Below are 16,562 nucleotides of genomic sequence, written 5' to 3' on the forward strand. Positions count from 1 at the left end.
GATTGTGCCACAGCTTAATGTGGTTTCATGTCATTCATCATATTTTTTGTGTCCATGAACCCCTGTTGGACTCAGAAGAAGACATCAGCTGCCAGACCTGACAGATATGACATTTGTCAGACTCTCTTCTGCTTAATTAAACCATTGTTTGATCCGGGTTTAAAGCCACGGTCGAGGAAAGAGAAAGTAAACAGACACAAGTTGTAAACAGGATGGAACAGCCTTCCGTTTTATTCTAAATTTGATATGTACAGGAAAAAAGTGGCTGCATACATTTCATAATATATCATGTAAAAGTTCGCAAAAACAATTGCACATCATCAGCTTCCATTTTCTTTTTATACTTTAAAACACATCATGTTACAGCATGGTTGAAGGCAATGTCAAACGGGATACAAATACACTGATAACCGCTCCTAAAGTGTTGGCTCTGGTACATCAAATAAAAAAAAAAAGCTTCAGGAAGGAGTACCCCATCGAATGACACATTATCATATGATATTAAAAATGTCTAAAAATCACACTGTAGTGTCACTGACAAACAAATCACATCGTGTCCCTCTTTGTGTAAAATATCGTGATATATATCAGGCACTTATCGATATCACGCCCCGTGGTTTGTGACGTTTTGAGCAAAAAATCCTTCGAAAGGTGCTTCTGCCATCGAGACGCCCCTAGTGTTCACAGCGGAGTGGAGATATGTTTTACCCTCAACGACACTGCTTTTATTATTTGGTTACAGTCTTCATCAGCCCCATATTGCGTTCGTGTCATCTTACCTAACAACATACATATGCAGAAAGGATTGTTAGTTTAGCTTATAACTTTCCTCGGGTTAAAATACAGGTTTAAACACCGGAAAATGCCATTAAGGTAATTTGTTCTTCATCTTCTTACTTTCATTTAGTACCCCTACTCAGCCCTGTAGCTTTCCCAGCAAGGGGCTTCATTAACCAATAGGAGATAATGCATGTCATGCGGCTTCGCTCTGCATAGGGAGTGTAGGAGTGAAGGGCAATTAGACACCGCCTGTTTGTTCTCCACAGCTTGATGATGGCCGTCTTTTTTTTGTTTTGTATTTCCCTTTTGTTTTAAGTTTCACCTCAGCTCGGTCTCATTTGTCTGCTCACAGGCAGAGAGAATAATGTCACAAACATTAGGGACTTGAATGCGGGGAAGGTTCAGACTCAGAGAATCGGTTGCCACCTACTGCAACAATTAAAGTGGTGGGATGGTGGCAGGGATTTGAAAGCGTGTGTCATCAATTCCCATGTTTTTTTTTTCTGAATTCAAACTACAGCACCCAGTGGGCTAGCGTGAATCAGAATGAAAAAGTAACTGGTTTAACCCAAATAACAGAAATTCAAATCGTTTTTTTTTTTTTTTTCGATTGTCTCGACCCTATTAAAGTGGAGGTTAGTTAACATTTCATTTGTGGTCCTCATAGCATACAGCAGATTCCAAACATAGCATTGTCTCTTAGAAGTGTCCTGTTTTAGGCCCAGTCGAGACAGCATTTATCAAATCTTCCAGGCAATTAAACTTTGGCACCGCAGGTTGAGCTATTACCACGCAATTCTTTTTAAATGGAGGAAGCTAATTATGCTACCTGGCTGTGATTTTTGTACAACTCTCTGTAGCATCAACTGCTCCACAAAATAGGAATGATAACTACACAGAAGTTGATGCATCCTAATGCTTATTGAGCAGTGAGAGCCTACTGTGCTGTCAGTGACAAAGGTAACTGACCGCTGACTGACAGTTAGCAAGCTAGCAAATTCAAAGAGCTATTGTGACTGCTAGCAATGTTCTGGCGGGCTATTGAGCCCTTCGATTAAGTTACTAAACCTCGGTTTTAGGTTGACACACGGCGACATGGAACATAGGTAGGATTCTAATCTTTATTGCCTCTCTTTCTTTCTTTTAAAATATCTGGAAGAAAGCAGTTCTAGTAATGTTTGGGAGAAGAGTGTCGGCTAAATGCTTAAAAAGGTAAAAACACAGAAAGCAATTACAGCAATTGAACGCAATTAACTCCTGAGGACCATTTCACTACCCTTTTGTTAAAAAACAGGAGAAAAGCTCCAGCTAATCTCACACTGGCAGGCTTATTGTCTCGCGACCCATCTTTATTCTGGATTGCTTTTATTCCTCCCTTTATGTCAGAAGCCGGGCCCTCTGTCGGTTCCTCTGGTGGCAGCGCTCGCTGGCTCTGGCAGGCAGCAGGTGGCTTGTGATGAAAAATTCAGTGCAGAGCCTGACTCGGGAGACGTGGGGAGGAGGAGGAGGAGGAGGGTGGTGGGAGGGAGGGGGAGGGGACGGGTGATATGAGAGGAAGGTGGGGAATGAGCGAAAGAGGAGAGGAGGATAAAGGTGGGGGTGTTGAGGTGGTAGAAGAAAGAAAGGTAACAAACCGAAAGGCGACAAGAGGAGGAAAGGAAGCCAGAGATCCAGAGATCCAGACAGAGAGGCAGGCAGGCGGGCCAGCAAGCAAGCCCAGAGCGGAGCAGGGGGGCCAGGCAGAGGATCAGAGCTGTCTACCCTCAGCCTGGGTCTCCTCCACGGAGATAACACACGGTATGAATCATTTATGAGGGGGGGCTTTTTATTAATAACACACACACACACATACTGTGCCCTCCTTTTTCCATACACTTTGCCTTGTTTCCTCTTCTCCCCGGGGAGCACTCGAGTGAGAGATGCTCGATCGCTGAGGAGTCGAGAAAACAGAATGCGGAGGACAAGTATCGGTGCGGGTTGAGCGTTAAAAGAAATGAATGGAACGTGATTTGTGACCGACGGGACGAGTCGTCCACGGGACGCTTTGAAAAGCCACGACGCACGTTCTTGATGGTGAGACATGTAAGTTGTCACATGCCCACACATAAACCCACAGAAGGTAACGCCTCGCCATGGGCTCAGAAGAACGCCCACTCCCTCGCCTGTCTGCCCATTTGATTGTCAGAACACGGTGCTGCCAGACCTCGATGAATCAGAGTCCTGGACAAATGTGAACATGCATTGTGTTTGTGAATGCAGAGAAGGCACTGAGCGTCTGTAGGAGGCTGACTGACTGACTGACGGGTTTAGGTCATCGGCACAGTGAGGGATTTAACACGAACACCCACATACTGAGCACACATCTGTTTACCTCTAAGATCATCGCTAGGCTATAAGACCTCTAGGTTGTCCCTTTTTGTAGCTGCTGTTCCTTCAAGGTAATCCCCTTAGCTCCTGTAGCAACTTCTCTGATCAGCATTTCGTCCATTAGTCCAAGAATACTCCTCAAGAATAAAAAAGCCTTCCTTTTTCTGAACCGATTCGATTAAGCCTTGCTAACTGCGAAGGTGAGGGCGGCACATCGTGGCGGTACGGGCCCTTGGGGGAGGCTGGGTCCTTCAGGTGTGCTGAGGGGTATCCTTCATAGCTGCTGCTAACGATGCTCTCCTGCATTAACTTCCCTTTGGCTTCCTGCTCTCGCCGCCTCTGTTCCTGCCTCAGGAGCTCCTGGGCCTCCAGAAGGACGCGTGCGTTGACGCCACCCCCCCCAGGGTAGCCGTTCCTGGATCCCTGGTAGCTCGAGTACCGTGGGTTGTCCTTTGCCGTCTGGAAGACTTCGCCAGGAGGGTAGGCTTTGTCCCACGAGTCCTGGGAGACGGTGCTGGGGTTCTTCCTGGGTTGCCTGGTGTGGAAAGAGGGAACAAGAAAGGAACATGTCAGATTCGGTGTTATATGACTCCTTGAACCCCTAACCCTAATACGGGCCAGTGTGTAGTGAAGACGCTTACATTTCATTAAGCCAACACTCATCCAACGCAAGTAACAATTAATGCAATCAACCATAAAGATACAAACTTAGAACATTAAGAAAAATGTACATGTAGGCATATTTGCTTTTTTTCAAATGGGCTAAACCCTTTATGCGCAAATCTTTTTAAATGTGTGTTGGGTTTAATGGCCATGGTACAAGTGCGTTTTCAGTCTGTGACGGGACATGTGTAGCCTTCCTGCTGTCCTTATATCAATGGAGAGCTTGTTCAACCATTTCAAACCCTCTTAGCCACATATTGTCCTCCGGTCTGGTAGGAACAATCTCACCACCAACAAAAATATTAGTTTAAAGACCATTACCTCTTGGGATAAGCCTTTGTTTTTGTATTTCTGCTGAAACGTGATTATACTGTCAGCCATATGGTCGCCAAGTATCACATTTAATACAAGTAAGACACCATTACAGCCTCACAAAGCGCCTCTGGGCAAGTATCAGCCCACGGTAAAAAGAGACAGGGATAGCTAACCATGTCAAAGTCCCCTTCCAGCCCATTAGCTCCATTTCGAGACAGACGGAAACAGCCATGGGATCTGACAGATAGTAACTGCAGGCCCTCCGCAGGTGGATAAATGAGGCGACCATCTTGTCCACTTTGGATTGGGTATAGAATTCGATATGTGACGGCTGACACTTGTCTTAAAGGCACGGTTGGTTGTTATGCTTCAGAGGACCTGCCCTGCAGATGTGTGACATCACCTCTCATTTCTGCTTGGCTAGCCTCTTTGTGGCAGCGCTGCCTTTGTGTATTAAGTGTGTCGTAGTTTGTAAGTGTGTGTGAGTCCATACGATATGCATGAGTGTCCCAAGCCCCACAGCTCCACCCATTCATCTCGAGGGCATGGCAAAAGGAGAGCAGCGAGAGAAGAAGAAGACACACGAAAACATCTATTGGCTTTTGACTCGGAGCCATGCATAATTAGCAGGTTTATCAGCCAGCTGTGAAGAAATCGTATCATTCTTGTGTTTGGATTTGAGTAGGAAGGAGAGAAAGAAAAACCCTTAATGAGAATATAAAATGCCTTTGTTTTTATTCAACTGAAATTGAATGCAATTGGGAATGGATACGCTCCCCGATCGGTGAGATAGGAGAATAAAGCCCAGGTTTAGTCTTGCACACGGTTGACTGATTCCAATTTTCAGAGACAGGCGTCCTCGGCATCTGATTTCATTTCATATGTTGACAAAGAGGCCAAAGCTGGTGTGCCTCCCTGCTGAGAAATGCAAACCAGATCACTCCCTCTGTCTGATGCCGTGCCAAGGGGGGGGGGGGCATGTACATGTGTGTTAAATACAGAAAGATGTACACGGCTCTGTATTCTGTACATGCACACTGTGAAGCATGACGGATGATAAAACAGAAAGGGGGGAAAGGTGACAGAGTGAGATTGAGGGGGAAAAGGGAGACGTTGTGAGAGGTTGCAGAGCAGGGCATAGAGACATGTGGTTGTGACATGCATGTGAGAGCAAATGCCACTGCAGCTGTTGAAGTCAACCTCTGGTCGCCATAGTGACATCGCTTTGGCTCTGAGATCAATGGTGCTCGTCGGTGATGGATCTGAAGGCCCTTCATCCGGCCGTCATTGTTTTGAATGGCAGTGGTTTATATTCACTCAGCTCCCTGTTTAGGAGAAGGGTCTCACCCAGAAGGAAACTGACCTTTATCTAAAAATGAAACCTGTTTTTAAAGAATGTTAAAGCCATAAATCACGTCTCCATTCACAATCCACTCATGAAGAACACCGCCCTGCATGAACAACATATGAATCCCATCAAGCCTGTGATCCGCTAAATGCCATATTTACTCTGTCTCTGATTTCACTCAATGGTATGCTCTAAGTCAAACAATAGTTAGTGTTCTCAAGATAGTACAGCGGGGGTTATCCAAACAGAACAGTCTCTTAATGGAATTAGCGGCAGAGTGAAGGAACGTGGCCACAGGATGTTGCTTCTGACCGTTGGAGCGAGACTGGAGTTCATTAATCTTTCAGCAAAGCTGCCTGCAATATTTATCAAGGAAGGGATTTGCGTCGATAACAGAGGCTTAGGAGTAAGATGGTGAAGTCATAGTAGATACAGTTTCTAATGTTGTATGTATTGTGAGTGCAAGTTGATGAGCGTGCACCAGGACACGTCTGCTTGGTTTGACTATGGCGGGTGTTTGAGGATTTCAAAGAGTAATTACTGACGGCTTAGGGAAACATAATAACTTTGATTAACATTTCCCCCTGGACAGTTCCTTCCTGAACTGACTGAATAATACAAAATATATCTTCTTCTGGACCCCGAGGAAAACAAGTGGGCCTTAAAGGGGCCCTTTTATGCTCATTTTCAGCTTCATATTAGTATTTAGTGCCTCTGCTCTGCCATGTTTTCATGCTTTAAAGGTCCCGTGTCATCGCCATTTCTACTTATCATATTTCCATTGTTGAGGTCTACTAGAATAGATTTACATTGTTCAATTTTCCAAACTCACATTGGTCAATGTGAGTTTGGAAAATTGCACAGTATAAATGTGTATTCACTCTCTGTCCTAAACGGCTTGTTGGAGCTCCGCCTCCCCCCCTCCCTGTGATCCCACTGTGCGCTGATTGGTCGGGACGTTGCAAGGCTCGCTGCTCAATGATCATGGCTTACTGGTGTGGTTTCCGGGTCGGCGATACAGCGCGAAACTCATCCTGAGCACACACAAACACTCACAGCCGAAGTAAAAACAATAAGTGTGGCTTGATATTGAGAAAGAAAAAGGTTTGTAACGCTGTGAGAATGGGTCTGAGGAGAGCATTTCTCCATGATCCCAACTCGTCTATTACCAACCAGGGAGCTCTATGCAAGTCAATGGGGACTCCCTGTTAGTTGAACATTTACGCTAAAGGTCCTGGTGTGTGAGGGGCTCCGCGGATTGGTCCATTTTGGTTCCCGGAAGAAGCAAATGGAAAAAGAGAAATGTCCAACGAGGCGTTCTGGGGCAGCATAGACAGGTCTTCTCTGTGTTAGAGTTTTACTCCCTACAGGGTGTACTTTGAGGGTTTGTGACTCTGCAGACCGTTTATATGCAGAGAAACCTACATAACACACAAGGGGACGGGTACTAACCGGAAAAGCATGACATGGGACCTTTAATGTTCAAAAAGCTCTTTTCACCCTCTGTCTGAAACCAGGCCGAATCCAAGTAACTCTTCCGAACTTGTGTTTTGTTATTGATATGAACTTTAAGGCTAATGTAGACGTGGGGACCTATTGATGCTGGGCGTTGCACTCCCCATAAAAACGGACATTACTCATGGTTAAACTAGTCAGAAGCTTCTTGGCAACCATGCTTGATGAAACCGAGTAACTCATTAGGAAACACAAGAGAGGATAGTCTGTTTTTCGTCTTGACATTTTGTGTTAAAGTTCACAGTAAAATTACATTTTGAGAGTGTTCCATCTCAAGTGGATGAAACATTAAAGCGTCTTTTGAAAGTTATCACAAATGGGACTTTTAAGTTTGGATTTGATGTTCCTATATAGTTTTTCTTTAATGTATTTCACATCACGTGGGTGTCAGATCATGTAGAGCCAGGTGTTGTCTATTGTCTTTGAAAGGTTCATCAAAGGTTCACTCTGGAAGTAAAATAGTTCACATCTAAACATAACCGACGAAACAGAATAGACTTTGAGGCATAATCTAAGCCATATGTTCATTATCCAAAATGTCCCCATATCTCCAATAAGTCCACACACACACACACACACACACACACACACACACACACACACACACACACACACACACACACACACACACACACACACACACACACACACACACACACACACACACACACACACACACACACACACACACACACACACACACACACACACACACACACACACACACACACACACACACACACACACACACACACACACACACACACACACACACACACACACACACACACACTTCCTGGAACAACAGGCAGTCATATCACGCAGATCAAAGGGAATTACATTAAGGGAGAGGAAAGCAATCATGTCATATCTATGTGAGAGGGTAACATGATCTGTGGGGGTGTGTGTGTGTGTGTGTGTGTGTGTGTGTGTGTGTGTGTGAGAGTGTAACAGTGTGTGTGTGTATAGGTGTGTGGTTTGAAATTGACCAGCTGTGACCCTCTTTTTTACTCGTATATAATCTGCTCTCATGACTGTAATAAGCCACAGTGAATGTGACATAATCAGACAGGCGTGCACAGGCGCGAGCGTACACACCAATCACTTCTCGAGATACATTACGTTAAATCACAGATCTAAAATAGATACAAACACAGTCACAACCTCCTGGACACATCTTACATTAGACAGCAGGAACACGAGAGCACACACATCTCCTATAGCAACACATATTGATTGTAAGACAGACAGAAACAAACATGTTGGGAAAATACTGAATGTTCTCTTCCTATCTCAGAGTCCACATGCTAACAAAGGTATCCCAACTGTAGCTGTGAACATGACAGGATGTGTGATTACCTAGAAGAGCATCACGACTGTTTGAGGCATATGATAGCTATGTGATTAACATGATGATTCAGCCTCTATGGAGAGAGACATATGACAAGCATGATCATTTCTGACGTGGAGCTAATCTGAAGTAAACATTGAATACTGCTTTCTATTCCTCCATCTTGTGACTGTGGAACTCCCTCTCTTGGATATCAGCATGTGAAGGACACTGTTCAGGAACTAGTTGATGCTCTGTATGTGATGACTACTTCCATTCTGGAGAGGATCACAGATACATGGACCCTGAGATTCAAGCTCAAGCCGGTGACGAGTGATTATTAGCATTTTTAAGTATTCAGAAAAAGTCTGAATTTTCAGATTTTGAGAGAAAGTCCGAATTTTGAGAGAAAGTTCACATTTTTTGAGAAAGACAGAATTCTTAGATTTTGAGAGAAAAGCCAACATTTCGAGAAAAAACTCAGTATTTTGTACATTACACTCTTATATATCAGCATGTGAAGGACACTGTTCAGGAACTAGTTTTACCAAATGCTCTGTATGTGATGACTACTTCCATTCTTGAGAGGATAATAAATACATGAACCCTGAATATTCAAGGTCAAGCCGGTGACGAGTGATTATTAAAAAAAACTCAGACAAGTATTCAGAAAAAGTCCAAATTTTGATAAAAAGTCAAAATTTGAGAAATTGTCAGAAATTTGAGAAAAAGTCATAATTTTGAGATTCTTTAGAACAAGTTAGAATTTTTTAGATTTTTTAGAACATGTCAGCATTTTGAGAGAAAGTCAGAATTTTGAGAGAAAGTCAGAATATTTTGAAATTTTGAGAGAAAGTCAGAATTTTGAGATTTTGAGAAAAAGTCAGAATTTTTTGAGAAAGTCAGAATTTTGAGATTTTGAGAGAAAAGCCAACATTTCGAGAAAAAACTCAGTATTTTGTACATTACACTCTTGTATATCAGCATGTGAAGGACACTGTTCAGGAACTAGTTTTACCAAATGCTCTGTATGTGATGACTCCTTCCATTCTTGAGGATAATAAATACATGGACCCTGAATATTCAATCTCAAGCCGGTGACGAGTGATTATAAAAATAAACTCAGACAAGTATTCCAGAAAAAGTTAAAACTTTGAGAAAAAGTCCAAATTTGAGAAATTGTCATAATTTTTAGAGAAAGTCATAATTTTGAGATTTTGAGAAAAAGTCATAATTTTGGGAGAAAGTCATAATTTTGAGAGAAAGTCAGAAATTTGAGAAAAAGTCTTAATTTTGAGATTTTTTAGAACAAGTCATCATTTTTAGATTTTTTAGAATAAGTCATAATTTTGAGAGACAGTCAGAAATGTGAGATTTTTTAGAACAATTCAGAATTTTTAGATTTTTTAGAACAAGTCAGGATTTTGAGAGAAAGTCAGAAATGTGAGATTTCAGAAAAAAAGCCAACATTTCGAGAAACAACTCAGTATTTTGTACATGACAGAATGTATGATTACCGACAAGACCCGATTGAAGCTCAAGCCGGTGACGAGTGATATCTTTCTAACAAAACACATGAAGCCTGTCTCACTCTGGGTCCGTCTTTCTTACCGTGGCAGGGAGCTGTACTGTCTCTGCGCCTGGGCGAACGAGTCTCTCTCCTCCTGTCTCTGCCTCTGCATCTGGACCTCCACGGACACCGAGTGGCGCCCCGGCTGGCTGTACCCGCCCTGCCCGTTACTGCTGGCGTTCGTCTGAAAACAGAAAGAAAGCAGCTCCGTTAACTCTGATGTCACGTCCTGATCGTCAAAGTATCATCTAATTAATTATTCCACACACTTAATGGAAATTATGTGCAATAAAATCAAAGGAAATGTGTGAACAAATGTGATGTTATTTGATGTACCTTAAGGATACTGAAATCTATGGTACAACATCTCAACGTAGTTACAAATAGGTAATTCTTAAAAGGCTTGGAAGCATAATCCAAAAACCTAACTTTGAACGGTTTTCACCGGAACTACTTTCTTCCTAAGAAGTAGTCCCAGTCCCAGAAGAAACTGTTTACAGTAAAGTCTGCGGGAAAGACATCTCTTGTGACTTGATGCAAGAATACAAATCTGTTTTCTTTGTCATTTGGCTGAACTGACCCTTTAACCACGGTCTTATTGTGGCTTTAAGAACAACATCACCATCTGAAGTTATAGAACTATTTCGCCATCTTGTAGATAGTCCCATAACACTTGGTTTAATATAAATACATCCAAGTATAAACATTAGTTCTTTGGTCCTTTGGGTGAAGACGACTGTTCTCTGGTAAAGCTGAAATGGCTCTGGGACAAGTGGAAGTTTTACACTCCCAGGGTTAAAGAAATACTGATGGCTTTTCAGAGTTAAATGAAACACTCACTATGACGACCCGCCTGCTGTGCCGATGCCAGATAGATTTACAAAGGTCAGATGTTAAGGAGCCAACTTTTGAAATCAGTGGTTTTATGTGAGTCTATCTATTTGATGTCATTTGTCCTCCACATATTCAGACATTAGCTATAAGCTGCACTTCAGAATATAAATAACCTCTAATAACGATTTGATAATAACAGAATAACTTCACATAATCATAGACCCACATTTAAGAAAGAGCTGCGTTACATTAAAAAACCTCAAGACAAATTTACTTTGATAAAAACAAGATTTAACAGTAAATTCAACAATTTTCCCGAAAATAGCTCTTAATAATTGTTTGACCGCTCCAGTCATGGTGACTTTCATCCTGTATTGTGACTTAATTGAAGCATCTTGTGGTTATTTGGTAAAATACGTAGATTGAAGCGTTTAATCAAGATCAGATATGAGATTTTGGAGACATGTATTCAGTCCAACCAGGAAATTAAAACCGTATAAACAATCGTTTAACGAAAAGCTTATCTCTGCCTGCACATACTGTTTATATTTTGTTTACTTTAAATTGGTATTTCAACGTGTATATTTTCTACTGTTTGTATTGAGATTGTTTATTTGTTCTACTCTTAATTTCTCTTATGTGCAATGCCTTGTTTTTATGCTAGTGCAACACAAACATTTCCCGAATTGGGATCAATAAAGTACATCTTATCTCATCTTACTGTGAAGTAGAGATTTGTTTCTGATTAACAAATGAATGTCTTGAATGTTGGACTTACAGTAGTACGTACGAACTATTGAAAAGGGTCACAGCTTTTAACCGAGTATACACGTCTATAAAATGAACACATGATCCCTAGTTTCAAATTGAAGGGCATGAAAGTCACCACAACTGGAGTCAGAGTTTCCACACAGTAGCCCAATAAAAGTAGCAGCCGTCCCCGACACCAGATACCTCACAAAATCTTCCACTATCCCCCCTCCCAGTCCAAACCACAGACACTTACCAGCAGCCAGTGGGGCAGACACACCCTGAGCTCGTCTCCTCAGGTCAGTATGAAGGTGAGACAGAGAGACAGACAGACACACACACAGACAGGGTTCATGCTGGAGACTCATAGCAGGGGGAGTGATGAGATGAGGTGGATATTAGTGGATGTTAATGAAGGAGACAACAACCTGTGAACAATGTGACAACCCTCCCCAACACAGCAAAATAAAACACTTCCTGTACAGGCTGCATGGAAAACACCATATATTATTATTTTTGTACTTGGCTGAAAATGTGATCTTAAGTGAATTACATACAATGGAATATCATAGACAGCCATTTTGGGTAAAGCACCTTGCCCAAGGACACTTCTACTGTATATGTTAATAGCAGTGGGGTTGGGCATTGAACCGCTTATCCTGATTGGTAGATTAATATTTACCGCCTGCACATCAGTTGCAGGCGGTGAAATGTACATTTGTAAGTATCTGCAACCTTGTATTGGTTTCAATGATTGTGTTTTGACTGTATGTTCCACAAGCCATTCATCAAAACAGACAACACACAGACACTTGTATGTTCGTATTTCTACATTGTGAAGATTTCTGAAAAGCATTCCCTTGCCCCCGAGGGTTTCACTATCTAGTTTGTACCATGTTTGCACAGCCATGTTTAAAAGCTAAATTGTTTACACCACACTTATTGCCTGTTATTGAACTCACTGTAGCTGCATGCTATATTTTACACCATCTCTTATCTCAGCGCTCTCTGCTCAGATATTGGATACACTTTCAATCACTTACTCCTTAAAAGGCACTCATAGTGATGCAGTTGGATTGACATATGGATAGAAATGGATAGTAGTCGAAAAACCTTTGATAGTAGTTTAAATCTCGCCTACTTTCCTGCATCACACGTCGATATTGCAAACTGCCGGGATTGATAGAATGTCTGTTTTCAAAAAAGTTGGACGATATCCAATGCCAACAAATTGGGAAGTTGAAAAGACATTGGAAAAGCGTTCTGACGCTGTTTAAACGGATTGATAACAATTTGTTTGAAGCATATTCATCGTCCATACTTACATTTTTATAATTGTATCAACCTGCCTTACCAAAGCCCTTAGACCAGGGGTGTCAAACTCAATTTTATCTCGGGCCACATTAGCATCATGGTTGCACTCAAAGGGCCAGTTTTATATATAACACTATATAAAAATACATATATAAATATGTAATATATATAAAATAATATTGGATTATTACCGGATAGGGTAATAACTTCATAATTAACTACGTCTGAAAGCAGAAGTCTAGAGCAAATAATTGCAAGTCTCTTCAGTGAGAATGTCACAAAATGATTTAAAAAGAAAAGCCAAATTCTGGAAAAAAAAGTCCCAAAAAAAAAAAAAGGTGAAATTTTGAAGAAAAAATTAAAATGTTGGTAAAAAAAAGTAAAAATGTTGAAGAAAAAAGGCAGATTCTGATAAAAAAAAAAATATTTTGATGAAAAAAAGTAAAATTCTGAGAAACAAGTAAAATTCTGAGTCAAAATGTAGATGCATTGTGGGACATGTAGTTTATGGGCAACGTGCCTCTGTAAATCGGCATGCATAATAAACATATTATTCTTTCAGAGCTTTTTTTTGGGGCCACATAAAATGAAGTCACGGGCCTGATTTGGCCCCCGGGCCTTGAGTTTGACACCCCTGCCTTATAATAAGGATAAGTATAAAGATAAAATAAGAGTCTAAAAGTGGTCCTATTGGATAGATAGATGTATAACAAGTGTACACGCACCTTCTATACACACTCATATCTCTCCCAGTAGCAGAGCACCACCTCAGGGTCCAGCACACACTTTACCACAACTCCTTCCGCTCCTCCAATGTTCATTAGCGGTGTGGGTGCAATAATTGTGTGCGGATCAGTTGTAGCACAAAGCCAATCTAATTACTTTTATGGCTGTGCACCGTATTGAGATCCTGGTGGGAGCGCTGTGCACGTCAGTCTGTGGGAAGGCCATAAAACGATTAAGAGTGCTAAAGAGACATTTCCCCTTTTAACCAAATGAAGCCGGGGCAATCATCTCTGGGGTTGATTGGCACTGCCTGGCTGCTCCGGGGACAATAAGGACAGGCTGGCAGACAACCAATAGGGAGGGGCGAGCCCGTGGGTAAATTACTGCCGCAATATCTTTTCACAAGTGTTGAATATTCCTAGGAAAATGGGGTCTTCTGCCAGAACACGATGACTGTAGAGGGGAGAAATGCCCTTAAGGAATACAGATAATAGCAGCATTAAAATGTTGCAGTAAAATACAAGAGGCAATATTATGCCCTTTCCAAACCCCCAACATCAAGTGAAGGAACTCCTCTGCTCCCATAGTGGTATAAATGAGTGCAATAAAGCTGGAGCGCTGCAGCCGGAGAGCGTCCATCAGTCATCCTGATGGAATTAGACCGAGCTACCCACAATCCTCCACTGCTGCCAAAACTATGGAGGAAAAGGCAGAAGAGGGCTTCCTTTCAGAAAGTATAGATATTTCTGATGAATGTTTAATGTGGGTAAATTGTGTTGGTTAAAAAACAGCTTGAAAATAGGGCTGCGACTCATTACTTATGAACAAATTGTTAAAAATGAACTGCTGATTCATTCATTTTTGGGAAAATCCACAAATATTAAAGTTTTTTTTGGGGGTTTTCGCTTCCCTGTAGTGTGTCATATAGGTTGTTGTGCATGTCAATGGTCTGCAAAGGCTAACATCCCAAAGTTCACACAGTGATAATGACATCACTATGTAACACGTGCTTCTATTGGCTCGCGCTCCAATACATTGTACGTGATATCGGCTAAAGGGGCGGGACATCTCTAAGTGGTTGAACAATCACAACAGAGCCGGCCAGCTAACCAATCAGAGCAGACTGGGCTCTGGTTTCAGACAGAGGGTGAAAAGAGGTGCTGCAGCACAGGCAGTATGAGAACAATAAAGAGCTTTTGGAACATTAAAGCATGGAGACATGTAGAGACACTACATACTGATATACACCTGAACATCAGCAGGAGAGGACTCTTTAAAGTAGAGACACTACATACTGATATACACCTGAACATCAGCAGGAGAGGACTCTTTAAAGTAGAGACACTACATACTGATATACACCTGAACATCAGCAGGAGAGGACTATTTAAAATAGAGACACTACGCACTGATATACACCTGAACATCAGAAGGAGAGGACTCTTTAAAGTAGAGACACTACATACTGATATACACCTGAACATCAGCAGGAGAGGACTCTTTAAAGTAGAGACACTACATACTGATATACACCTGAACATCAGCAGGAGGACTCTTTAAAGTAGAGACACTACGCACTGATATACACCTGAACATGAGCAGGAGAGGACTCTTTAAAGTAGAGACACTACACACTGATACACACCTGAACATCAGCAGGAGAGGACTCTTTAAAGTAGAGACACTACATACTGATATACACCTGAACATCAGCAGGAGAGGACTCTTTAAAGTAGATACACTACATACTGATATACACCTGAACATCAGCAGGAGAGGACTCTTTAAAGTAGAGACACTACATACTGATATACACCTGAACATCAGCAGGAGAGGACTCTTTAAAGTAGATACACTACATACTGATATACACCTGAACATCAGCAGGACAGGACTCTTTAAAGTAGAGACACTACATACTGATATAAACCTGAACATCAGCAGGAGAGGACTCTTTAAAGTAGAGGCACTACATACTGATATACACCTGAACATCAGCAGGAGAGGACTCTTTAAAGTAGAGAGACTACATACTGATATGAACCTGAACATTTGCAGAATATGGCCCCTTTAACATCTGAGAATCTCGATCCATGATTTTTTTTGGCTTGAAAATCCAATGATAATCAAAAACAATGTCCATTACTTGATTTTCAATTAAACTAAATTACTATTTGTAAAATTGTTACAGCTCTGAAATACATTTTATCCTCAATAAAACGACAATTTATTTGACATCTGCTTGTATCATTCAACCATTCTTCTGTGGTATAAAAACGGTCTGCCGTCTCTCATAAGCAGCGCTCTCCTGGCAATGACTGTAAGTGGGGCAGTTGTAGGTGAATTATGAAAAGGACACGGGCTCCTTGAGGTTTGCAGCACATCACAGAGATGAAGCAACAGCATGTAATAAATGCATGGGGAAGGTAATTGAATTTCAAAGACTCATTCTGCTGTTTTCCATATGGCCCACCAGTATGGCCGGGGCATGAGTCTAATAACGTGCAATTACCATAGAGAGCCTGAATGTGAGCTGCACTCTAAAGTAAAAGGGGCGAGATAGAGACTTCCAGAGGGTTCCTCACATGCAAAGCAGCGTGGAGGCACAGAGGAATCATGGGAAATCTCCATTTATAGGAGTCGAACCCTTACATATCATGAAGTAATCTATAGGATTACATATCAGGGAGTAAATACAAAAACATACATTGGATATCAAGACGTACTTTGGTAGAAAACATCAACATGTTAAGATGAAATGCTTGGTCTAATTTGCAGACTTGTTTGCTTATGCTTTGATTGGAAAGCTTTTAATTTAAATCATATTGTTGTTGGAAAACATTTGACATATTAACAATTTGGTTTTGTGGAAATCCAAGTGGCTTAATCCTAAAACAAATAAATACATATATCAGGGTAAATGCAGGAGTCCTGAAGTCAAATGTAAAACCTTTTAAGACCTTTTTTAAGACCCTTTCCATACATGTTAAGACCTCATCGCCACTTTGAGTTTTAACCGGTTACCTTGGCGACACACTTCACCTCACATT

At 41.6% G+C, this 16,562-nt stretch overlaps 1 protein-coding gene across 1 annotated transcript in view; it reads right to left on the reverse strand.

Annotated features, from left to right (window-relative positions):
• Nucleotides 1-201: 201 nt before the first annotated feature.
• Nucleotides 202-16,562, reverse strand: part of LOC307020228 (partitioning defective 3 homolog) — a 338,003-nt gene continuing 321,642 nt past the window's right edge. The window contains 2 exon segments of the mRNA XM_079651459.1: nucleotides 202-3,682; nucleotides 9,930-10,072. Of these exon segments, the coding sequence (XP_079507585.1) occupies nucleotides 3,286-3,682; nucleotides 9,930-10,072 (540 nt within the window). The 3' untranslated portion in view covers nucleotides 202-3,285.

Source organism: Notothenia rossii (genome assembly GCF_949606895.1).
Source record: "Notothenia rossii genome assembly, chromosome: 9".
NCBI classification, from domain to species: domain Eukaryota; kingdom Metazoa; phylum Chordata; class Actinopteri; order Perciformes; family Nototheniidae; genus Notothenia; species Notothenia rossii.